At 37.5% G+C, this 25967-nt stretch overlaps 2 protein-coding genes across 4 annotated transcripts in view; one reads left to right on the top strand and one right to left on the bottom strand.

The window, feature by feature from the left end:
* LOC106089950 (dromyosuppressin) lies at nt 1–25736 on the bottom strand. Of its 2 annotated transcripts, none has more exons than XM_013255957.2 (3): nt 25596–25736; nt 4072–4283; nt 1–619 (listed from the first exon to the last, which is right to left on the bottom strand). In XM_013255957.2, the coding sequence occupies exons 2-3, from the start codon at nt 4277–4279 to the stop codon at nt 528–530; spliced, it is 300 nt and encodes a 99-aa protein (XP_013111411.2). In that variant the 5' UTR covers nt 4280–4283; nt 25596–25736; the 3' UTR covers nt 1–527. The 2 variants fall into 2 exon arrangements, with proteins under 2 accessions (XP_013111411.2, XP_013111412.2); XM_013255958.2 differs by lacking the exon at nt 25596–25736 and adding an exon at nt 5015–5100.
* The window catches only part of LOC106089947 (protein AF-9), a 67490-nt gene continuing 50215 nt past the window's right edge, over nt 8693–25967 (top strand). The window contains exons 1-3 of one of the 2 annotated variants that reach the window (XM_013255952.2): nt 8693–8801; nt 9811–9945; nt 16512–16606. The gene's annotated coding sequence lies outside the window, so the exon portion shown is untranslated. The remainder of the gene's footprint in view (nt 8802–9810; nt 9946–16511; nt 16607–25967) is intronic. The other variant, XM_059361740.1, reaches the window with a different exon arrangement.

Raw genomic sequence — 25967 nt, 5'->3', positions numbered from 1 at the left:
TTTAGTTTTTATTAAAAAAAGAGACATTTTATTTTTTCTATATACACATTTAAGATTTAATTGTTTTTATGTTTTTTTAAGAAGACGTGCAATGCGGAATTTGGTTGTGCTAGGCATCCGCTAAACTCTTAAGAGAGATGTGTGCAAGTTTTTTGTTTTTGTTTTTATTTTTCAATACTGATTATTGTTACATGGGAAATGGTGTAAATGTAATATTACAAAGAGATCAACTTTAATTTTTTTCCTATTTGTTGGTTTGCTTAATTTTTGTTAGTCTTACAATGCTAAATTGGGGTTTTTTTGAGGGAAGTTTTAGTATACATAGTAGTTGAGACATTGAATACAATTTTGAAAGAAAATTAAATAATTTAATTTTTGTAAAGATTTTGTTGTAGTAGAAGAGGGCGCTTGTTGGTTTTATTTTATGTGGTGGTCCAGTTCGCATCATGATTCATGTAGTCCAGGTATGAAGTCGTTGAAGCATATTCCATGTGGGTTTTTTTTCCTAGGCCATCAATGCAAAGAATTTAACGCCTTTTGCCAAAACGCAAGAAAACATGATCCACATCGGTACGCTTGCCCAAGTTGTTGGTAAAATCTTCAGATTTTGAAACTAAAGCTAGGAAAAGAGAAGGAAAACACAAAAGTTTTAAGTTATTAATATGCACATATTCTTGCTATTATAGTTTTCCTTAACATTATTTTTCCTTCTTTGAGTTTAGTATGGAGATTGAGCGAATAAAAATCCACACTTTTTTAACCAAAGTTTAAGAACTAAAATTAAGAATGCCCAAATTTTTTAAGGAAAAATTTCCTTTTGTGAAAGTATTTTTACTATATCCTCCGCCATAGTATGGGGGTATACTAATTTCTTCTTTCCATTTGTAACACTTCGGAATACTGTTCTGAGACCCATCGAAGTATATGTATAATCTTGATCCTCTTGACATCTGAGTCGATTAAGTCATGCCCGTCCGTCTGTCTGTCTGTCGAAAGCACACAAACATTCGAAGGGGTAAAGCTAGGCGCTTTTAATTTTGCACGAATGCTCTCTATCAGCTGCAAACACAATAGATGGCAGCGGCATACTCCTCTCGACTGACCCAACTGCTTGATGAAAACACTCCTTGTCCCGATGATATAATGGCGCAGTGATAAACCATTGCCCACTCCATGGAAAATGTCGCGAAAATCGTTCTTGGATACCGGAAGCCTCCCTCAAGAAACCCATGGTACGACCAAGAGTGTCGAGATGCTACTGAAGCCAAGAATGAGGCATATAGAGCAATCCTGCAATTAGTAGCAGCGCGCCAGATGAAGGAGAGGTATCGGGAAAAAAGAAATGGAAAAATGGAAAAAGGTAACAGACGTGAGTTTGAGCGAATTGAGATGTACAGGAGTCAAAATGAAGTCCGGAAATTCGACCAAAGAATTAAACCGATGGCTTTTATGCAGGCACATCCTCCTACAGAGACAAAGAAGGAAACCTGGTAACTGACACAGATGGCATGCTGAGATATGGAAAGAACATTTTACCCAACTGCTAGTGTCCGACGTTGGCGGTAAAGCGGATACTGCACAACCAATGATGATGGTATAGAATGTTTACCTTCGACTGAACTGACTGAAGAACAAAAAGGCAGCAGGAGCCGACGGGTTATCCACTGAACTATTTAAGATCGGAGGCGACGCGCTGATAAGGCGTATGCATCAGCTTGTCTTCGCAATCTGGCTAGGAGAACGCATAACTGATGATTAGAACCTTAGCATAATATGTTCCGTACAAAAGAAAGGAGACAAGACGGAATGTGCCAACTACAGAGGAATAAGTCTCCTCACCATCGCATACAAGATACTCCCGAGCGTACTGTGTGAAAGACGAAAACCTAAAGTCAATGAGATAATTGGGCCCTATCAATGCGGATTTAGACCTGGTAAATCCACCCAAGACCAGATATTCACACTGTGCAAAATCCTGGAAAAGACCCGAGAAGGACAAATCAACACCTACCATCTCTTTGTTGACTACAAAGCCGCTTTCGATACCCCTTCACGTTCGAAGGTATTGCAAGCCATATCTGAGTTTGGTATCCCTGCAAAATGAATAAGGATGACACTTACTGATACACGTTCCTCAGTAAGAATAGGAAACAAACTGTCGGAACCATTTAATACCAAGCGAGGTTTCAGACAAGGAGACAGCCTATCGTGTCATCTCTTTAATATCCTGCTGGAGAAGAGTATACGAGATGCAGATGTGAATAGATATGGCACACTAATCACAAGAGAACACATGCTACTCGCCTATGCCGACGACATCGACGTCATAGGTCAGTCAACGGAAGTAGTAACTGCAGGCTTTGAAAAAATTGAAAGAGAGTCTGTGAAATGGAGTAAGACGAAATGGATGGTTTCAACTCCCAAAACGCCTTGTACAGCCGAGCAAATAAAGAAAATGGAGAATAAGAAAAACTTTGAGATAGTCGGCAACTGTATCTACCTCGGCTCCTGCTTGGAGTATTTGAGAGAAAAAATTCTTCTTAAAATATATCAATGGAGAATATAAGCGACGTATGAACCACGAGCTGAATGACGACGAATGGATGAAGAAGCTCCAGTAAAGAAGTCTTTTGAAGGCAAACACGGTGGTACACGCAAACCGGGAAGACCACAAGCCCGATGGAAAGATCAAGTGATGGGAGACACCACGAAACTTGGTGTCAGAGTTTTTAGAATGAGTGAAGAAGATCGAGGCGCTTCGGCTAGTGGAACAAATGTTCTGTCAAAGCCAATTTAAAAAAAGTTCTTTATTAGTATAAATCGGTTGGGATTGAAAATGGGCCATATCGGCGCATGTTTTGATATAGCTGCCATATAAACCGATCTGGGATTTTGACATCTTGAGCCTCTAAAGGGCGCAATTCTTATCTTATTTGGCTTAATTTTTTCAAGAGGTGTTCTGACTTTGAACTACTGCGCCTAGAATGGTTCATTCTAGTTCATAACCTGAAATGGCTGCCATATAAATCGATCTCGGATTTTGACTTCCTGTGGCTCTAGAGGGAGCAATTCTTATTCGATTTGGGTGACATCTTCCATGAGGTGTTTTGTTTTGACTTCCAATAACTGTATGGTCTGAATCGGTTCATTACCTGATATAGATGCCTTATAAACCGATCTCGGATCTGGACTACTTTAGCCTCTAGAAGGCGCAAATCTAATCCGATTTGTAAATGGTGTTCTGTTCTAACTTCCAATAACTATGCCAAGAATGGTCCAAATCGGCCCGTAATCTAATATAGCTACCATATAAACCGTTCGCGGATCTTGACTTATTGAACCTCTAGAGGGCGCAATTCTTATCCGACTTGGCTGAAGTTTTGCACAAGGTCTTTTGTTTTGATTTCCAACAACTGTGCCAAGTATGGTCTAAATCTGTTCATAACCTAATATACGTAGGTGCCATACAAACCGATCTCGGATCTTAATTTATTTATACAAACCCATCTCGGATCTTATTTATTGAGCCTCTAGAGGGCGTCATGCCAAGAATAGTCCATATCTGTTCACAACCTGATATAGCTGCCATGCAAACCGATTTCTGATATTTCGTCCGCTAGAGGCGCAATTCTTATCTGCCTGGGCTGAAATTTTCACCAGGTATTTTGTATTGATTTCCAACAACTTTGCCATGTATGGTCTTAATCGGTTCATAAATTAATATAGCTGCTATACAAACCGACTTCGCATGTCGACTTATTGAGCCTCCCTCTTGCTTCGACATTATTATTAAAATCCTTCGATCGGGAAAAAAATCTTTAATTTTTCGTAAACGTTTTGTGTGGGATGGAAAAAATTTGCTGTTATTAGCAAACACTGTATGCTGATATGAACTTCAATTTTTTACAATAATTATTTATCTTTCGCGTCTAAACTGATAATACTGTAGGGAGGTCAGTTGTATTGTGACCATCATATTAGAAAGAGGTTCATAGATTTATTATATGGCTATTGTTTTTTAATTTTGTCCAACAACTTTCTACATATGTTTTGATTTGGTATTGAACTTACTTGCTGCCTCATTGTTGATGTAGGTTTTAAGGGCCGATGTCAATTGGTCGGAGTTCTCCAAAGCCATGCAGACTTTCTTGATGTGTGGTGGCATCTCTTCGATAATGCCAGGTTGGCACAAAGGTGCCACTGTGGAGGCATAGCATGTGGTCAAAACGCTGACGAAGACGAGGGAGCAGACAAGGATGGCAACGATTTGGTTTGACATTTTACTGCAAAGAAACAACAAGATTTAGAAGTGAGATAAAATGAAAAACAAATTAAAAAAAAATGGCGCTTATGCTTAAAATGAATAAGAAAAAGCAGGCTAGGTTTGGCCGGAGGGAATCTTATGTGATACTCCTGTTTCGATTTTCGAAAAAACAAACTGAAAGATTTTCTTAGCCTTATTTCTTGAAAATGTCGAGGTTTGAATGCATACTCTAATCAAATCCCTATACTCGTATAATAAGGGGAAACTTAAGTGATTTCAAAACATTAAAGTAGAGGATTTAGCAAATATAAGCAAAACATTTTTTTTGCAGATTCGAAAACTGGAACATCGTTGATAGTCTCAGGACGATTTTATTCGATATGGCCTCGCTTAGACCATATTACACATAAAAGTGCGAAATAATAACAGAAGTTCTCGTCCAAAATTTTATTCGAATCAAATGAGAAATAAGGGCCTCCAAAGGATAATCAGTCAAATTGGTTTATGTGGGAGCTTTATTAGGTTATATTAAACGATTTGAGCCCCTACATATCTGAAGAAGAAGAGGGCATGTAGGAGGTGTTGCAATTTAACTATTTTTCCTCCCTATTATTCCTCCCTTTCTTATTTTACAGCTAGGTCTTTTATAAACAGGCAAATATCAAAAAGCAAATATCGGCTCCAGTGTTATGAAAACTGATTAAGTATATTGATCTATTGACACTTTTATTCATACCAAATTTTTCATACCGCGACTTAATCTCGATTTGTTGGAATACCGCCTGTTAACTTTCAACTGGGATTCAATTTCTCACCTTCAATCGGTTGACGACAGATCATCTTTCCTGTTATATAATCTATTAAATCTGTACAACGAACAAGTTCCATTAAAAAAGCAAGTGAACGCAAGTAAAGTTAGACTGGGCCGAATCTTGTATACCCTACACCATCGCGTTGTTTACAAGGTTTCTCCTTACAGGTAGAGAGATAATTGGAGGTCATAATGAAAAATTCACAACGATTTTTAAATATTTTGCTAGAATAACTTCATGTAGGTGTTCAAGATCTCAAATCGAAAAATTAGTTTATTATATCCTCCACCATAGGATGGGAGTATACTAATTTCGTCATTTCGCTTGTAACACTTCGAAATAGTGATCTGATACCTAACAATGTATATACACGGGTTTTTTCAGCTATGTTACAATAATAGACCGATGGGAACAGCAAACAACGCCATATTTTTTGCCGCTGCTTTGCCATTTCCCTTTCGCAAGGTTTGCCATTTCATAATGGAACAACGACATTAGTAAAATTTACTACCGAAATTCAGAGTCAGTGGCCTCATCATTTTCATGGAAAAAATCAACTTAAGTGGTGCTTACTTATTTCAGGCTAAATGGCTTCGTCAATAAGCAAAATATGCGTTGTGGTCAGATAGCAATCCACACGTACTCCATGAGTCATCATTGCATTCCGAAAAAATTACGGTTTGGTAAGGTTAATGGGCCGGCGGCGTCATTGGGCCGTACTTCTTCCGTGATGTTCAAGGCTGGCACGTTACTGTGATTAGGAATCGGTACCGTTCAATGATAACAGAATATTTTAGGGCACAATTGGATGATATGGACTTGGAGGACATGTGGTTCAAACAGAACGGCGCAATAAGCCACACAGCGTATGTAAAAATCAATGCCAATAAGCCAGCGACGATTAATGAACTTCGTACGAATACCCAACGCGAAATCGCAGCAGTATCGGCCGATTTATGCTTGAAACCCGTCGAAAATTGGATTCAACGTCTGGACTTCTGCAATCGTGCCCGTGGTGGCCATGAAAAAGAAATCGAGTTCCATACATAATGGCAACGATAGTACGTACTATCACATAAATAAAGAATTTCAACGATATCCACAACCGTTTTTCTTTTGTTAAAAAAATAACTGTTGTAGCGCTCTTATTGAAAAACCCTATATATTCTAAACCGTCTTGATAATCTAAGGCGATTTAGTCATGCCCATCCGTCTGTCTGTTGAAAACACTCTAACTTTCCAAGGAACAAAGCGACGCTCTTAGAATTTTGCACAAATACTTCTTGTAAGTGTAGGTCGTTTAGGATTGTAAATGTGATTTGTCAGGTTATATAAGATTTGGCCCGGCCAAATTTAGCAGGCTTTTGCTTATTTTTACTTTAATTGGCTGTGACAGAACATTTGTGCCATAAGCCGAACTTAGAATATCTTTCGAAGAGCCTCGAACTTTCGCGCTCCTTTTCCAATCTCTGACACGAATTTTCGATACTTCATTACTTGATCTTTCCATAAGAATTTTTGATCACTTTAAAAAAAAAATTCTTCGCTGGAGCTTCTTCATTAATTCTGGCAACATAATCTAGCCAACACAATCGTTGTACTTTAACTTCGTCATAATTTTCGTGGTTCATAAGATGGCGATATTCTCCATCAATGCAAACTGGTTCATAAATTTTAAGAAAAATCTTTCCCTCAAACACTCTAAGTAATGCCTCGTCTGCTTTCGTTCCCATATCTTGGACCTATTTTACAACACGTGTAGCATCAGTGTCTTGTATGGTGTAATTTTCGTCTGTCGAGAGGTGGCCTTGTTTCTAAACTGCTTGCTTAATCCAAACTATCATCTGTACGTACTATCACACGTTCCCCTCAAACACTCTAAGTAATGCCTCGTCTGCTTTCGTTTCCATATCTTGGACCTATTTTACAACACGTGTAGCATCAGTGTCTTGTATGGTGTAATTTTCGTCTGTCGAGAGGTGGCCTTGTTTCTAAACTGCTTGCTTAATCCAAACTATCATCTTTTTGTCAACATTATCCTTCGGTTTGTTTCAAAACTGGTGTTATTCGTTTCGGCTACGGTGATGTCGAAGCAGAAAAAGTTGTTGACTATATCACAGGTATGGTTCCCAACTTTCTGCATCTGCTCGGGTTGACAGGGCTTTGTGCGAATTGATATCCACCACTTTGTATTATCCCCAGATCCACTTTCGTTGATTCTCTTTCGATATTTTCAAAGGCTGCAATTGCTTCTTCCGCTGACCGACCCATAGTATCGATTTGGTCGGAATAGGTGAGTGTGTGCCATATCTATTTGCATCTGCATCTCGTATAATCTTCTTCAGCAGTATAATAAAGAGATCACACGATGAATAGTCTCCTTGTCTGAAACCACGTTTGGTATTGAATGGTTCAGATAGACTCTTTCCTAGTCTAACTAAGTAACGTGTATCATCAGCAAGCGTCATCCTGCAGAGTCTTATTATTTTGGTGGGAATACCAAACTCAGACATGGCTTGAAATAGCTTTCAATGTATAGGGTTGTCGAAAGTGGCTTTGTAGTCAACGAAGATGGCCTGTCGTTTTCGGGTCTTTTCTAGGATTTGGTGCAGTGTGAATATCTGGTCTGGTTGGAGGCAACCGTAGCGCAGAGGTTAGCATGTCCGCCTATGACGCTGAAAGCCTGGGTTCGTATCCTGGCGAGACCATCAGAAAAAAATTTTCAGCGGTGCTTTTCCCCTCCTAATGCTGGCAACATTTGTGAGGTACAATGCCATGTAAAACTTCCCTCCAAAGAGGTGTCGCACTGCGGCACACCGTTCGGACTTGGCTATAAAAAGGAGGCCCCTTATCATTGAATTTATAACTTGAATCGGACTGCACTCATTGATATGTGAGAAGTTTGCCCCTGTTCCTTAGTGGATTAATGTGGATGTTAATGGGCAAAATTTGCAATTTCATATCTGGTCTTTGGTGAATTTACCAAGTCAAAAACTGCAATGATAGGGCCCAATTATCTCATTGACTTTAGGTTTTATTATTTCATACAGTACGCTCGCCAGTGTCTTGTATGTGATGGGGAGGAGACTTATTTCTCCAATCACGGGTATGCGCGTGTCGCCTCCTTATTAGCATATCGCCTCCGGTCTTAAATAGTTCAGCGGGCAACCCATCGGCTCCTGCTGTCATGTGGTTCTTTAGTCATGACACCAGCAACAAAAAATTATAAGTAAGTAAATCGATAAGGTGACATTCTAAAAATTTTAACTAATTATAATACTGGGAACCATCCTGAACAATTTTAGCAACAAAAAACATTTGGCAATAAAAACTTTCCTAAAAAATTTTTATTTTGTAAAAAACATGTTTTTTGAGTAGCGTATGTAGACTTTTCTGTGCAACTGTGTATACTTTATATGGTCTTAGACCAATTTTTCGAGGAGTTGCAAACGGAATGACGACGTTAGTATTCCCCCAAGCGTAAAAAAAAGAAAATTCGTGACATAGCATGTAGCAGTAGAAAAAGACGTAATAAACTTACAGAAAAAATAAGGAAAGCTGAATCTCATTATTTTGAATGACGATACTCAATGTCAATTGTTTCTGGTAGTTATATGTGAAATAGGTGTTATGAGGAAAGGGCAAAATATCAAAAATGTATTAAAATGTGGATTTAGTGGCCAATGTGAACGTACTTCTAGATAGAACTGTTTTCTAAATAACCAGTGAGAAAAGGCAAAATTCTTTTAGATGGGACTTAAAAGGTCGCTACTAGAGACTTTAAGGGCCATATCGGATGAAAGATGTATCGGATATTTATCTAAATCTTGACCAACTTTAATGAAATTTAGCACACGAGCTAGGACGTTAAACACCTCACGCTAAATTTTATAAAGTTCAAACCAAAATTGTGGCGACTACAGCCTTAACAGGATGAGAGATATAAGCAAATTGCAAATTTTGCCAAGGAACATTCCACTAAGGAACAGGGGCAAACTTCTCACATATCAATGAGTGCAGTCCGATTCAAGTTTAAGCTCAATGATAAGGGGCCTTCCTTTTATAGCCGAGTCCGAACGGCGTGCCGCAGTGCGACAACTCTTTGGAGAGAAGTTTTACATGGCATAATACCTCACAAATGTTGTCAGCATTAGGAGGGGAAAACCACCACTGAAGATTTTTTATGTTATGTCCGTCGTAGGCGGACTTGCTAACCTCTGCGCTACGGTGCGCTCCGTATGTGATGAGAGATATATATATATGAAACCCATATCTCAAATTTAGCACACGTGCTAGGACGTTAAACATCTCACTCTAAATTTTATAAAGATCAAACCAAAATTGTGGCGACTACAGCCTTAGCAGGCCATATGGGATGAGAGGGATGGAACCCATATCTCAATTTGAACCAATTTTCATGAAAACATAAATAAAACACATCATGCAAAATTGTGTAAAGATTGGACCAAAACTGTGGCTTTTACAGTCTTAAAATGCCATATTGGCTGAATAATATATATATGGAAGCTATATCTAAATCTGACCCGATTTTAATGACATTTTGCAATCGTATTGGAGCGCTAAATAAAACAGCTCTTGCAAAAGTTTGTAAAGATCGGACCAAAATTGCAGTTTCTACAGCCTTAAAAGCCATATCAGCTGATAGATGTATATGGAAGCTATATCTAAATCTGTTCCGAATCTGATGAAATTTTTGTTTGTTTCTCTTTCCAGACGAGCTGAATGATCGCAGATGCAAAGGAAAGCCAAAGATAGCAACACACACCAACCACTATGGGACGCGTTTCGTCTTTGGTTAGAAGACTTTTCAACCATATTAGGTGTGATGGCTTCAAGGGCCTTGCGTTGGTATGTAATATTTGAATCGTATTAATAGCGAAAATGCATATATGATATAATTAGCATTTTATGCAAGCTCGACAACCCTGCTTATTAGCTGTACTTTTACCAATGCATGTATTGGGTTGCCCAAAAAGTAATTGCGGATTTTTCATATAGTCGGCGTTGACAAATTTTTTCACAGCTTGTGACTCTGTAATTGCATTCTTTCTTCTGTCAGTTATCAGCTGTAACTTTTAGCTTGCTTTAGAAAAAAAGTGTAAAAAAGTATATTTGATTAAAGTTCATTCTAAGTTTTATTAAAAATGCATTTACTTTCTTTTAAAAAATCCGCAATTACTTTTTGGGCAACCCAATATTTTTGTGTAATAACAGACATTCTATCTGTAACAAATTACACTTCTTCCGCACTACACATGATTTTGTTCATCTGTTGGAAGTTGTATTGATGGCTTCGAACGCTAAGACAACAGCGAGAGCCATTGTCGTTGTCTTAGCGTTCGAAGCCATCAATACAACTTCCAACAGATGAACAAAATCATGTATAGTGCGGAAGAAGTGTAATTTGTTACAGATAGAATGTCTGTTATTACACAAAACCACTTCATACCAAATTTGGTAAATATCGGACCAAAATTGTGGCTTCTACAGCCTTAATAGGTCAAATCGGATGAAAGATATATATGACAGCTATATCTAAATCTGATCCGAATCTAATGAAATATTGCACATATATTGGGACGTCAAAAAAAAATACTTTGTGCCAAATTTTGTAAGGATCGGAGCAAAATTGTGGCTTCTTTCAAAATCAATAGCGTTCGTCAATAGAGGTTCTTGGACCAAAAAAGAGATTTATGCTAAATGTTGTGGAAATCGGACAACAAGTGCGACCTGTAGCTTGATTACAATAATACATGGACAGACAGACAGAAGGACATAGCTAAATCTAATCAGGAAGTGATTCTAAGCCGATCGGTATACTTATCGATGGGTCTAACTTATAATGCCCTGTACCACAGTGGTGGTGTAGGGTATAAAAATTTCATACTGGAATTTTTTTTAAGCATTAGAGAAATTTGCTCCAATCATCAGGGTTCGGTTCAATTCTTCTTCATTCAGCTTGTTTTGAGTTTTACTTGGCCTTTAAATAAATTTACTAAGTATTTTCTTAAATTACCTCACCATTAATCCAAACCTCACCATTATGCAAAATTTTTTGAAAATCGGACAACAAGTGCAACCTGTACCTTGATTACAAGAATACATGGATAGACAGACAGACGGACATAGCTAAATCTAATCAGGAAGTGATTCTAAGCCGATCGGTATACTTATCGATGGGTCTAGCTCTTCTCCTTCTTAGCGTTGCAAATGCAAACTTATAATACACTGTACCACAGTGGTGGTGTAGGGTATAAAAATTGCATACTGGAATTTTTTTTCAAGCATTAGACAAATTTGCTCCAATCATCAGGGTTCGGTTCAATTCTTCTTCATTCAGCTTGTTTTGAGTTCTACTTGGCCTTTAAATAAATTGACTAAGTATTTTCTTAAATTACCTCACCATTAATCCACTTTCAAACTAATTTTTTGGTCTTCAATCACCTTGTAATAGTCTGTCCTTTTGTGTTTGGTTTTGATTTGCAATTTTTATATCTCTTTAACAATAGGGAGTTGCCATGGAAATTACCAGCAAGATATCAAAATGCATAACCCATTTTTCATTTTCCCTCTTTTCCCCCAAAGGGAATTGGAACAAATGAAAACTAAACCGTGTTGTACGTGTTGCTTTCGTTGCATTGTTTCCAAACTTCTCACTTACACAAAGTCATTTGTAGTAAAAACACTTGTATAGACATTCCTTACAGAATAAAAAAACGTAGTGTTACAATGTAAGAAATAGTTGCCTTTTAAACAACTTAAAATATTTATACATGCAGTAGTGAAAGGTTTTCAAATAGAACGACTACATTGATTAAGTTGCAGTGAAACAAATGGAAGATAAAGCTGCTGCCATAAAGAAATCTAAATCGATGGTTTATGCAAACAGTAAACACCGAAATATTGAGGTAAAGATCAAGTGAAGGGAGATATTTCAAAATATGTTGCTAGAAATTCGAAAGTTCGATCGAACAGGAGGCAAACTTTTCACATATCAATGAGCGCTATTCTATTCGATGATAAAGGATATCCTTTTAAACCCTTCACCATAGGATGGGAGTATACCAATTCCCTCATTCCGTTTGTAATAACTGGAAAGATTCGTCTAGGGTCACATAACGTCCTTGTCGTCATAAAATTTTAAGTCCATATAGCCATGTCCGTCCGTCTGCCTGTCGAAAGCACGCTTACTTTCGAATAAGTAAAGCTATGCGCTGGAAATTATGCACAAATACTTCCTATTAGTATAGGCCGGTTAGGATTGTAAATGGGCCATATCGGGAAATATTCGTCTAAGACCCCATAAAGTATATATATATTCTTGATCGTCATAACATTTTAAGTCGATCCATCCATGTCCGTCCATTTGTCTGTCGAAATCCCGCTAACTTTCGAAGGAGTAAAGCTAGGTGCTTGAAATTATGTACATATACTTCCTATTAGTATAGGCCGGTTGGGATTGTAAATGAGCCATATCGGGAAATATTCGTCTAAAACCCCATAAAGTATATATATTCTTGATCGTCATAACATTTTAAGTCGATCCATCCATGTTTGTCCATCTGTCTGTCGAAATCCCGCTAACTTTCGAAGGAATAAAGCTATGCGCTTGAAATTATGAATAAATACTTCCTATTAGTATAGGCCGGTTGGGATTGTAAATGGGTCATATCGGGAAATATTCGTCTAAGACCCCATAAAGTATATATCTTCTTGATCGTTATAACATTTTAAGTCGATTCATCCATGTCCGTCCGTCTGCCTGTCAAAAACACGTTAACTTTCAATTGAGTAAAGCTAGGCGCTTGAAATTATGCATAAATATTTCCTATTAGTATAGGCCGGTTGGGATTGTAAATGGGTCATATCGGGAAATATTCGTCTAAGACCCCATTAAGAATATATATTTTTGATCGTCATGCTATTTTAAGTCGACTTAGCCATGTTCGGCCGTCCGTCCGTCCATCTGCCTGTCGAAAGCACGCTAACTTTCGAAGGAGTAAAGCCAGGCACTTGAAATTATGCACAAATACTTCCTATTAGTATAGGACGGTTGGGATTGTAAATGGCCCATACCGGGAAATATTCGTCTAAGACCCCATAAATCATATATATTCTTGATCGTCATGATATTTTAAGTCGACCTAGTCGTGTTCGCCCGTCTGTCTGTCCGTCCGTCTGCCTATAAGAAGCATGCTAACTTTCGAAAGAGTAAAGATAGGCGCTTGAAATTTTACATACATACTTTCTATAAGTATAGGTCGGTTGAAATTGTAAATGGTCCATATCGGTCCATGTTTTGATATAGCTGTCATATAAACCGATCTAGGTCTTGACTTCTGGAGAGCGCAATTCTTATTCGATTTGGCTGAAATTTTGCCTAAAGGGTTTTATTTTGTCTCGCAACAACTATGCCAAGTATGGTTCATAACTTGATATAGCTTCCTTTTAAACCGATCTCCCGATTATAAAAAGTGATTTTTTAAGAGCTATAGCAAAGTTTTTCAAAAAAAAAAAAAATATGAATCGATAGTATCGTCCATATAATTTAATGTTTATAAATTATATAGACGGTAGTTCATAAAAATGTTGACCATGATGGCGCCTCAAATGATCCATCCGCTTAGTTCAATTTATGGCATACTTTTTCCAACATTTCGGCCGGTATCTCACCAATAGATGCTTCAATGTTGTCTTCCCATGCGTCAATTGAAGCGCGCTTGTCTGTAGAGACGTGAGCTTTAACATAGCTCCAGAAAAAAATAATCTAAAGTCGTTAAATTGCACCATCTAGGTGACCAATTGACTGGTCCTGAACGTGAAATATAATGTTCACCGAAATCGCCTCTTAAAAAGTCCATTGTTACGCGTGCTGTGTGGCATGTGGCATAGTCTTGTTGAAACCACGTGTCATGCTAGACAAGCTCTTTGGACAAAAAAAGGTGCATATCATCTCACGGTAGCGCTCACCATTCACAGTTATGTTACGATTCGCCTCATCTTTGAAAAAGTACGGTCCAATGATGCCACCAGCCTATAAACCACACCATACTGTGACTTTTTCTGAATGCATTGGTAGCTCTTGCAATGCTTTAGGCTGATCCTCAATCCAAAATCGACAATTTTGCTTATTTACGTACCCATTGAGACAAATGTGAGCTTCATCGGTCAGTGGAAGAAGCGTGCGATGAATTTTCTTAACCGAGCACGCATTTTGATAATGAAATTCAATAATTTGCAAGCATTGTTCGTTTGTAAGATGATTCATGACTAAGTTACAGACCAATCTAAAGATGTTTGACAAAGAAACAAAACAGGAAACGTGCGTCAGCTGTTTAAATTAGTATTGCCAAAAAGATAATAGCTGAAAAATCACCCTTTACTTCTTAAGTCTCTAGAGGGCGCAATTTTTATCCGATTTGGCTGAAATTTTGTACAAAGGCTTCTCCCATGACCTTCAACATACGTGTCATATATGGACTGTTTCGGTCTATAGTCTGACAGCTTCCATATAAACTGATCTCCCGATTTTACTTCTTGGGCCCCCAAAGGTTGCAAATCTTTAAAATATAAACATTTTACACAATCACTTTTACTATGGTCTCCAACATTCAGTTCAATTATGGTCCGAATGGGACTATAATTTGATATACCTCCAATAGCAATTCTTATCCATTATCCTTTGTTTGCCTAAAAAGATAGAGCGGGAAAAGAACTCGGTAAATGCGATCCATGGTGCAGGTTACATAAGATTCGGCCTGGCCGAACTTAGCACACTTTTACTTGTTATATCTAACACTGTAGGAAGGGTGGTATACTAATCTAGTCATTCTGTTTGTAGCACCTAGAAATATTGATCTGCGACCCCATAAAGTATATATATTTTTAATAGTCTCGACTTTGTAAGTCGATCTAGCCCTATCAAAATGTTTGCCTAATCGGATGTAAATTGCGCCCTCTATAGGCGCAATGGAGGCCAACGTAGCGCAGAGGTTGGCATGTCCGCCTATGACGCTAAACGCTTGGGTTCGAATCCTGGCGAGAACATCAGAAAATTTTTCCGAATGCTGGCGATATTTGTGAGGTACTATGCCATGCATAGAAGCTATGTAAAAACTTCCCCCCAAAGAGCTGTCGCATTGCGGCCCGCCGTTCAGACTATATCAGGTTATTATAGGTCAGGTCTAATAGGTTTATTCGAAAGATTTCCTTTATGCAAATGCAAATTTTGCCCATGAACATTACATAAAGGAACAGGGGCAAACTTTTCACATATCAATGAGTTTCTTTTTATAGCCGAGTCCGAACGGCGAGCCGCAGTGCGACACCTCTTTCAGGAGAAGTTCCTACATGGCTGCCATACCAAATAGTATAGTATCTCACAAATGGCGTTAGAGGGGGGGAATAACCATTGAAAGGCTATCGTAGCACAGAGGTTAGCATGTCCGCCTATGACGCTGAACGCCTGGGTTCAAATCCTGGCGAGAATATCAGAAAAAAATTTTAAGCGATGGTTATCCCCTCCTAATGCTGGCGACATTTGTAAGGTACTATGGCATGTAAAAATTTCTCCCCAAAGAGGTGTCGCACTGCGGCACGCCGTTCGGATTCGGCTATACGAAGGAGGTCCCTTATCATTGAGCTTAAAAACTTGAAACGAACAGTACTCATTGATATGTGAAAAGTTTGCCCATTTTCCTAAATGGAATGTTCATGGGCAAATTGGCATTTGCAATCACCGTTGAAAACGTTTTCGATGTTCTCGCCAGCATTTGAACCTAGGTTTTCAGCGTCATAGGCAGACTTGCTAACCTCCGCGCTGCGGTGGCCTACGATTTCCATTATAGAACTGTCAAATAAACCTTTTTGAAGGCTTCATAGAATTTTTTTGAATATTGTCAATAATATTGGGTTGCCCAAAAAGTAATTGCGGATTTTTTAAAAGAAAGTAAATGCATTTTTAATAAAACTTAGAATGAACTTTAATCAAATATACTTTTTTTACACTTTTTTTCTAAAGCAAGCTAAAAGTAACAGCTGATAACTGACAGAAGAAAGAATGCAATTACAGTGTCACAAGCTGTGAAAAAATTTGTCAATGCCGACTATATGAAAAATCCGCAATTACTTTTTGGGCAACCCAATATTTTTCCATAATCCGCTTTTTGGACTCAATATGAGATTTTGTTAGTTTTTTTCTTTGAAATCCTTTAAATGAAATTCATTGCAAAAATTCCATTGGTAAAAATGTCAAATGGCAATAACGTAATATCCTTCTATAAGCAAGGTAATAATGTGCACACTCTCCTTGCAAGTATTTACGAATGTATTGTGTAATAATGCTTAAGCATCAAGTACAATTACTCTACATTACCTTGACAGTGTCACCATTGTAATCTTTATTCACACCTTAGGCATTCTGAACAATTTACTCTGATCCTTATAAATCACAATCCTGGCTGTAGCTTTGGCCATATCTACTACTACAACAGAAGAGGGAGGACTAGAGGTAAGCGAAACGAAATGCTTGAAGGTATGCACAAAGTCCTGCCACCACTTATTGCAACATATTGTCGACATTTTTATCTATTATGTGTGTTAAGTAAGCACAAAATCGTTGATAAAAAGGACTTTAAGGCTGATTAACATTGATTGACGGAATGTGTGTGTGTGTGTGTGAGCAAGGAGTATTAGTGCATTCTATACTTTTCTCTGCCAAGTTTCACAAGAACACATCTTTCATGTGTGTGTGAGTGTCATTTGCTGTTTAACAATCTGATGGCAATGTGTCATGAGTCCCTTATTCTGTCTAGCATCCTTTTACTTCTCTACATTCCACAGTGAACAAATGAAAAAAAAACAAACCTGTTGATATTGAAGTGTGAATGTATGAATGCTTGACGACATTACCTTACCTGTCTGTCTATGCTTCATTCGTTTCCATCATCATCATCATCTTCCTTTAATGGCAGGCCAAATGAAAACATATTGTAGGCAATTAATCACATTTATAATTAAGGTTCGCGTGTCATGATATTTCAGCCCATAGTCTAAAATCTATAACAAACACCAGGAAGCAAGCCGCATATTAGATTAAGCCACTTTGCCACACATACCCTAGTATCGGATGGTCTGCCAAATTACCTAATCATTGCGGTTAGAATTTAAAATCCCATGCAAATGCATTCAAAACACAAAGAAATATATCACAGTTCGTATATCATTTCCATTTGAAATTTGAAATGCCTCAATTATCTCCCCATGCAGGTGAGCACCCAAAAAAAAGGAAAAAAAAAAACGAAACAAAATGTTATGGCCGCTCCCCATACATGCTCACCTCTGGCTAAGGTCAAACACAACTTGGGCATGATATTATCTGCAATTCGTTCATGTGTTTACAACGTGATGTGGTTGTTTTATGCAGGCTTAATTAAGATGGCCCAAAGGAAAAGGAAGCAAAAGTGTCAATAGAGCAGATTGATGATAATTACTGCAATTATCATGCCTCCGTACTTTGGCTTTGCTATAGTTTATGGCAGAGATGTGCAGAGAATATGCAAAATTTAATAAACTTAAGTAAAAAGTATGAAAGTATGGACAAAGCAGACTTTTTATAGTAGTGGTGTAGGAGGCTTCCTAGCGCAGATGACATTCAACCCCTGGGTTCGAATCCTGGCGAGGCCATCAGAACAAAATTCTCAACGGTGGTTTTCCCCTCCGAATGCTGGTGACATTTGTGAGATACAATGCCATGCATAGAAGCCATGTAGAAACTTCTCCCTAAAGAGGTGTGCGATACATCCATTCGGACTGCGATACACCATTCGGACTCAGCTATAAAAAGGAGGTCCCATATCATTGAATCGAACTGCACTCATTGATATGTGAGAAGTTTCCCCTGTTCCTTAGTGGAATGTTCATGGGCAAAATTTGCAATTTTACAGTAGTTGAGGGGAACAGTGTTGCCATTATTGGTAGGTTCCTACCAAAATTGGTAGGTTTTTATTATATTGGGTTGCCCAAAAAGTAATTGCGGATTTTTCATATAGTCGGCGTTGAAAAATTTTTTCACAGCTTGTGACTCTGTAATTGCATTCTTTCTTCTGTCAGTTATCAGCTGTTACTTTTTGCTTGCTTTAGAAAAAAAGTGTAAAAAAAGTATATTTGATTAAAGTTCATTCTAAGTTTTATTAAAAATGCATTTACTTTCTTTTAAAAAATCCGCAATTACTTTTGGGGCAACCCAATATTAAGTAGGCTGGTAGGCCGACCTCAATTTTGTGGTAGGTTTTTCCAACATATAAATACCAAGTTAATTATCAAAAAAATCGACGGGGATGACTTGAAATTAATTCACTTCGTGTCGTTTCTGTGGATTCGTTAACAATGCAGATTTAAGCCAAGGATAGCGAGGGCCGAAGGGGGTTACAAAGGGTCTCATTGCTGAAAATTGCAAGAAAAAGGGCGTAAGTTCAGATATTGACCGTAGGTTAGGTTAGGTTAGGCAAGAGTGGCAGTCCTTTGCAGACTCACATAGACAATTTTAAGTCCATTGTGATGGAGGCCACCGTAGCGCAGAGGTTAGTATGTCCTAATGCTGGCAACATTTGTGAGGTTCTAAGCCATGTAAAACTTCTCTCCAAAGAGGTGTCACACTGCGGCACGCATTTCGGACTCGGCTATAAAAGGGAACCCCTTTATCATTGAGCTTAAACTTGAATCGGACTGCACTCATTGATATGTGAGAAGTTTGCCCCTGTTCCTTAGTGGAATGTTCATGGGCAAAATTTGCAAAAGTCCATTGTGATACCACAGTAGCGACAGACCAAGGCTTCTGGCGGGAATCGAACCCATGACCCCTGCTCTGGTAAGTAAAGCACGCTACCAACTCGGCAACCGGGGCGCCGATATTGATCTTGACTGCTGGTACGAGTGTTAGGGAATAACTTCCAAACTTCGAAAATTCGACTTTTGTGCGTTCAATGCCTTCAATGGAAAAACAGGGATATGTGGCAGCTGCATACAATTATGGTCAAATCTGGTCTATACTCAAAAGTTGAAGGTTACATGCATTTCACTGTAACAGCGAAAATGGGAAGTAAAAGCGCATTTCAACGCTCAAACACTTGAATCGGTGGAAAGCTTTATCCAAACTCGGCACAGTTGCTCATTGAAATCGGGGGAAAATACAACTTTATGAACTTAAGATTTCTTATCGGAAGATCGGTATAAAGCGTGCTATATCAAGATGTCGCCTATATTTGAACTTAAGGCTGTAGAGTGATTTTAGCAGACGGACATTTCTAGATCAACTGAAGGCTGTAAAGTGATTTTAACAGACGGACATGTCTAGATCCTATGTGAATAACGACGATCTAGTACTTTGTAGCCTTGAAAATGTATAATGTGATGTGTTCCAAATGGAATGCAACATGGCCAACTCTTCAGTGGTGGGTATAAGAACATATACACCATTTTTGGCTTGTAGAACGTTTAGTCGAGTTTGGTTGGGATTTTTTTTAAATTTTGTAGAAAATAATTTTCTAGAGTGGTAACACTGGAGGGGATTGGTAGTAGATTGTGTTGAATGACGTTAAGGGCAGGCTAAAGCGGGCTTAAACGATTTAGGGTCATTTATGTCACCAGCATTTATGTCCGGCATTCATAATCTAATGCTATTGAGTTGCCCAAAAAGTAATTGCGGATTTTTTAAAAGAAAGTAAATGCATTTTTAATAAAACTTAGAATGAACTTTAATCAAATATACTTTTTTTACACTTTTTTTCTAAAGTGCGCTAAAAGTTACAGCTGATAACTGACAGAAGAAAGAATGCAATTACAGAGTCACAAGCTGTGAAAAAAATTGTCAACGCCGACTATATGAAAAATCCGCAATTACTTTTTGGGCAACCCAATAGATCCGTGCCGCCCCCAAAATTTCACCAAGCGGAAAGGTTTTGACGGTTTGGACAATATGAATCTCAAATCAAATCATTTCAAAAGCAGATAATGAAGTAATATTTTTATTGAATTCCCAACGGCCTTTTTGTAATAATGGTCATTTTCAAAATTTTAAGAAAACACTGAAAAAAAAACAAGGCAATGTTTTGATATTTTGAAATTAAAAAATTCATACCTCGTTAATGGTACACGATGGCATTTTAAATTATTCATGTTTTTTGATCTCGTCAAGTTTTTTCTCCCGAGTCTTAAATTTAATCATCGGCTGAGTACATCAAAAGTTATGGCCCTTGAAGGTTGGAGAAGTGGTAAGTGGTCAACTTTGATATCCGGTATCTCAGCCTGTATTAAAAATATAGACCAACAACGCCAACGCAATTTTTCTGAAAGCCTATGTCCTCCTCTGAAAATGTCTAGAACATTTTTTTTACCGTTCAAAACAGCAGGTAAAAAATTGTTGACTTATTTCCAATTTTTCGGCATTTGGCCCACTGTGTGTCAAATTGATGGGCAATCCGCCATACGTCAACGCAATTTCTCTGAAAGCCTATGTCCTCCTCTACAAATGTCTAGAACATTTTTTACCGCTCAGATCAATAGGTAAAAAGTTGTGGACTTAAATTTTTCGGCGTTTGGCCCACTTTGCGTCTAATTGATGGATAAACCGCCGTAGAGCTCTGACTTGGCACCGAATGACTTCTTTTTATTCCCGTACATTTAGATAAAAATGCTTGTCCAATGATTTTTGTCGCCAGAAGACGATGTTAAAGCGATCAATAACCATATTTTCGAGGTGTCTCAATCGGAGTGGAAAATTTGCTTCGAAAATTGGTTTGAGCGCATGCAAAAGTCTATAAATCATGCTGGAGGATACTTTAAGAAGCAATAAAACCAATGTTGATGTAAAAGCTGGCATTTTCATTGTTAGGACCGAAATTTATATACAATAGCATGGTACGGAATTTACAAACATTTAATAGTTAAATACCCTTGGTGCGTATGAATCACGTTATTAAAGGTTCATTGGGGCGTATGTGAAACTTATTTAAAAAGGATGTATAGCAGTTACGTATACGTTACGTGAACATTTCTAGAAATGTTTGAACTAATACCAACCAACGGGGTATATCTTCCTTTCAAGTGCATTAGGTTACAATACCCTGAAGGTATTGGGTTGCCCAAAAAGTAATTGCGGATTTTTTAAAAGAAAGTAAATGCATTTTTAATAAAACTTAGAATAAACTTTAATCAAATATACATTTTTCAGACTTTTTTTCTAAAGCAAGCTAAAAGTAACAGCTGATAACTGACAGAAGAAAGAATGCAATTACAGAGTCACAAGCTGTGAAAAAATTTGACAACGCTGACTATATGAAAAATCCGCAATTACTTTTTGGGCAACCCAATATATACTAATTTCGTCACTCCGTTTATAAGACATTAAAATATTTATCTGAAACCCAACAAAGTAAAGCGTGCTTCCGCTACATTTCGAAGGAGTAAAGCTAAGCATTTGAAATTTTCCACAAATACTTCCTATTAGTGCCACCGTAGATATAAATGCTTGTCCACTTAAAATGGCTGTACGCCTGGATTCGAATCCTGGGAGAGCAGAAGAATGATTTAATGCAGCTCCCATATATACCGATATCACGTATATACATCTTGAGCTTCTAGATGGCAATTATTATCGGATTTGGCTGAAATTTTGCACCTGATGTTTTGTTATAACTATGTTCAATAAGCTTGCCATGTATGGTTCAAATAGGTTCATCATCGTATATAGCTTTGGTATACACCGACCTCCGAATTATACTTCTTAAGCCATAAGTGGGGGCAATTATTATCCGATTTGGCTAAAATTTTGCACGGGATGTTTTGTTATACAAGTGATCGTACTAAGTATGATCCAAATCGGTCCGTCACTGTCATAGCTCCCATATAAACCCATCTTCAGATTTGGCTTCTTAAGCTACTATAGGGCGATATTACCAAAAATTATTCACAGAACTTGTCAGATGGTATCAATGGTAGAGGGTATATACGATTATAGGAACTTAAGGCGCTTTTATTTATTTGATATTGAAAGGGGGCAGTCCCTCCCCCTTACCCCGAGCAATACCGCCCAAACTGAAAAGTGGGCCAATCGGAATAATATGGGGTTAAAATGAATGTTAATGGGCAGTAGTATACGAATATCATACTTAAATTAGGGGTCAGATCTTCTGTGGAGTGCCCCGCCCTAAAAAACTTCCCCCCTATCCATTTGAGGGTAGTTTGGTTTAGATCGATCAGGATAATATAAGACTCTAATGAATGGTGTTTGTAAGTTTGAGTACAATATGAAATCTAAACTTGGCAGCCATTTACTGGAATGCTGACTTTCCTCCAAAAAAGAAACCCCAAAACCCACAGCAGGTTGACCGGGGCAGTAAGGAATGGCCTTGGAAGTATAGTACGAATCTGATAATAATATAAGGTGCCAAGTATCTGGGGCTTCTCTGTCTGACCACCCTCCACTTCTTCAACCTTCAAGGGACTATGGAGAAAGAACTTGGAAAAAATTGCTAATACTTTGCGGGCCAAAGTTTACGAAAATACAACAGTTACGTTGGCTACGCCACGTTGTCGTAATAAATAAAGAGGCTTAAGCGAAGACGTCTTTTGAGGGCAATCACAGTGGTACACGTAAACCGGGACGACCAAAAGTCTGAAGGAAAGATCATGTGATGAAATACATCTCAAAACTTGGTGTCAGAGATTGAAGAAGGAGCGCAGAACATCGAGGCGCTTGGTACGCTAATGGGATAAATGTTTTGTCATAGCCAATTAAAGTGAAGTAAAATAAGACCTCTGATCGATCAGGGCCAAATCGTTTCCTTTTCCATTTGCAAAGAAAATCTCCGATCATTGAGCTCGTCTCGATAGAGAAACAAACAAAAATTGTGAAATTTAATGATCTTCGCCCTAAAGCCTAGTACGGACTTCATTCACAGCGAAAATGCCTATTTAATTATTGTGAAATCCGTCGAACTCTTTTCTTTGTCGAAACACAAACAATTTCTGATTCTAAGTCGATCGGTATACTTATCAATGGGTCTATCTCTCTTCTTTCTGGGTGTTACAATCAAAAATGCACTAAGGTATAATAACCTGTACCACAGTAGTGGTGTAGGTAATAAAAACCTTTAACAGATGGCAGAAGTGTGAAATTCTCAGTCGTTCATATGTGAGTGCGCTTGGATCCCGGGCAACATGGAACAAAGAACTTTTAAATTATTTTACCAAACATTTTGAGTTTTGAAGTCTATACCTTTCCATTGTCTATGGTTTGCTGTCCTAGAACACTAAGTATCATAGACAAAGGAAAGGTATAGATTTTTAAACTCAAAATGTTAATAAAATAACTCAAAAGTTCTCCACGCCATGTCGCCCCGGATCCTTGCGCATTCACATATAAACGATTGAGAATTTGACATTTCTTCCATCTGTTAGAGCTTTTTATACCCTCCACCACTACTGTGGTACAGTGTATTATAACTTAGTGCATTTGTTTGTAACACCCAGAAGGAAGAGAGATAGACCCATTGATAAGTATACCGATCATCTTAGAATCACCTTCTTTCGATTTAGCTATATCTGACTGTCTGTCCGTCAGTCCATGTTAATTTGTGTACAAACTACAGGTCACAGTTTTCAGGCATGTCTTTCGGCCTAGTTCGTCTGATTTGCAGTAATAATGCAATAAAATGGTCATTTGTTAGCCGATTTTTTCGAAATTTTGCAAGAAAGATTTTATCTTGACTCTTAAAGTTACTAGTGAATTTCATAGAAATCGGTTCAGATTTAGATGTAGCTCTCACATATATATATCGCCCGATTTTAACTTCTAGAGTCACAACAAGCGCATTTATTCACCAATCTTGCCGAAAATTTGTACAACACTCTCCTCAGTGACTACCACAATATATGAGAAGTTTGGTTGAAATCGGTACAGATTTAGATATAGCTCCCATATATATGTTCGTCCGATATTGAGAAATATTTCAATAAAATACTTATTTGTTAAAGGATTCTCTCGAAATTTGGCAGAAAGGATTTTCTTATGACTCTCGACATTATTGGTGAATTTCATAGATATCGGCCCAGATTTAGATATAGCTGTCATATATGTATATCGCTCGATTTTCACTCCAGGAGCCACTGCAGACGCATTTATTTACCAATCTTGCCACAATTTCGAACAACGCTTTCCTCGACGACTTTTACAATATCTGAGAAGTTTGCCCGAAATCGGTTCAGAGTTAGATATAGCTCCCATATATATTTTCGTGAGATTTTGTGCTATTTGCAATAATGTTGTCATTTGTCAACTGTAGGTATTTCGATTTGAACATATATGCTCGAAATGTGATAACCCATCTGAAAACATCTGTCGAGGTCCATTAAAATTGGTTCAAAATTGGATATAGCTCTCACATTGTACTGATTGGGTAGGTATAGGGTATTATACAGTCGGCACCGCCCGACTTTTGCCCGTCCTTACGGGTTTGAAAATAATGTAATGAGTCTATAGATTTCCTTTGTCCTCCTTTGGGAGGCCACCGTAGCGCATAGGTTACCATGTCCGCCTATGACGCTGAACGCCTGGGTTCGAATCCTGACAGGAATATCAGAAAAAAATTTTCAGCATTGATTATCCCCTACTAATGCTGTCGACATTTGTGAGGTACTTTGCCATGTAAAACCTTCTTCCCAAAGAAGTGTCGTTCTGCGGCACGCCGTTCGGACTCGGCTATAAAAAGGAGGTCCCTTATCATTGAGCTTAAAATTGAATCGGACAGCACTCATTGATTTGTGGGAAGTTTGTCCTAGTTCCTTAATGGAATGTTCATGGGCAAGTTTACAGTTTTGCAGATTTCCTTTGTCTATGGTACTTGATCTTGTGTTGGATATCGAAATCGTTTTGTTATAATTTCAAGTCTTTTGTCAAAACTTATGTACAAAATCTTTGGCATACATCTTTTTAGATATTATTGTAAGAATATTTTTGAAAACATTTTTTTCAAATTCGAATTTCATAGACAATTTCAGATTTTACAGAAATATGATAAGCAATTTTGATGAAATTTGATAAAAAGATAAAGAATTTATTGTTTGTTCAAAATGTTAAGCTTTTTAAAAAGGTTTTTTTTTTTGTTGAAAAATTATAATTTTTTTTTTTTTAATTTTAGTTAAATTTTTCAGTTATGCTGGTGTTTGATTTTTGTAAAATATTTTTTTTTTGCACAATCACCAAAATTAGCTTTGAATTAAAGCCAAATGTCATAATATCAAGAAAGGCTTCTTTAATTTTGTACAATTTTTTTCGTAAATGTGATATTAAGTTTTATTAAATTATTATAGCAGAATTATTTACAAATTTAATTTCAATTTTTTTTTTAATTTTTTTTTTTTATTTATTTTAACAAAAATATTTTTTTAGAACTCACTTCTCTAACAATGATTTTTTTATATTAGAATTTCCCAAAACTTACCTCTGTTGTTGTTTAAAATTCCGTTTGGTTGTGTAGAAAAGTTGAAATTTGTATGTTCTTTTGGCAAATAGTGCGAATGTGTCAACACAAATATAAATTTCCGTTAACTATAATCGTCGTTGAATAGCAAAACTCTTCTGATGACTTTCAATGAGAGGACATCCGCTTTTATTCATTTACGAATCCTTAAAGATGAAATGCAAACTTCTTATTGGTCGTTTAATTTTCACGAGCATAGACGATGTCATGTGGGGAATAGAACGACACAGTTCGTGTCATCAAAGAAAATTGTCAACATGTTGCTTTAAATTGAGGAAGAGAGCAATGATTATGAAGAAGGTGTTTTTTTTTTTTTTTTTTTGAACAAACCCA

The sequence above is a fragment of the Stomoxys calcitrans genome, chromosome 2 (genome assembly GCF_963082655.1).
Source record: "Stomoxys calcitrans chromosome 2, idStoCalc2.1, whole genome shotgun sequence".
NCBI classification, from domain to species: domain Eukaryota; kingdom Metazoa; phylum Arthropoda; class Insecta; order Diptera; family Muscidae; genus Stomoxys; species Stomoxys calcitrans.
This window is presented reverse-complemented; position numbering and strand designations above follow the sequence as displayed.

Bases quoted from the DNA above. Each gene is read 5' to 3' on its own strand.
- LOC106089950 (XM_013255957.2), bottom strand. From the start codon at position 4,279: ATGTCAAACCAAATCGTTGCCATCCTTGTCTGCTCCCTCGTCTTCGTC. The intron at 620-4,071 runs GTAAGTTCAATA...CTCTTTTCCTAG, and splicing joins CATCAACAATGAGGCAGCAA to CTTTAGTTTCAAAATCTGAA.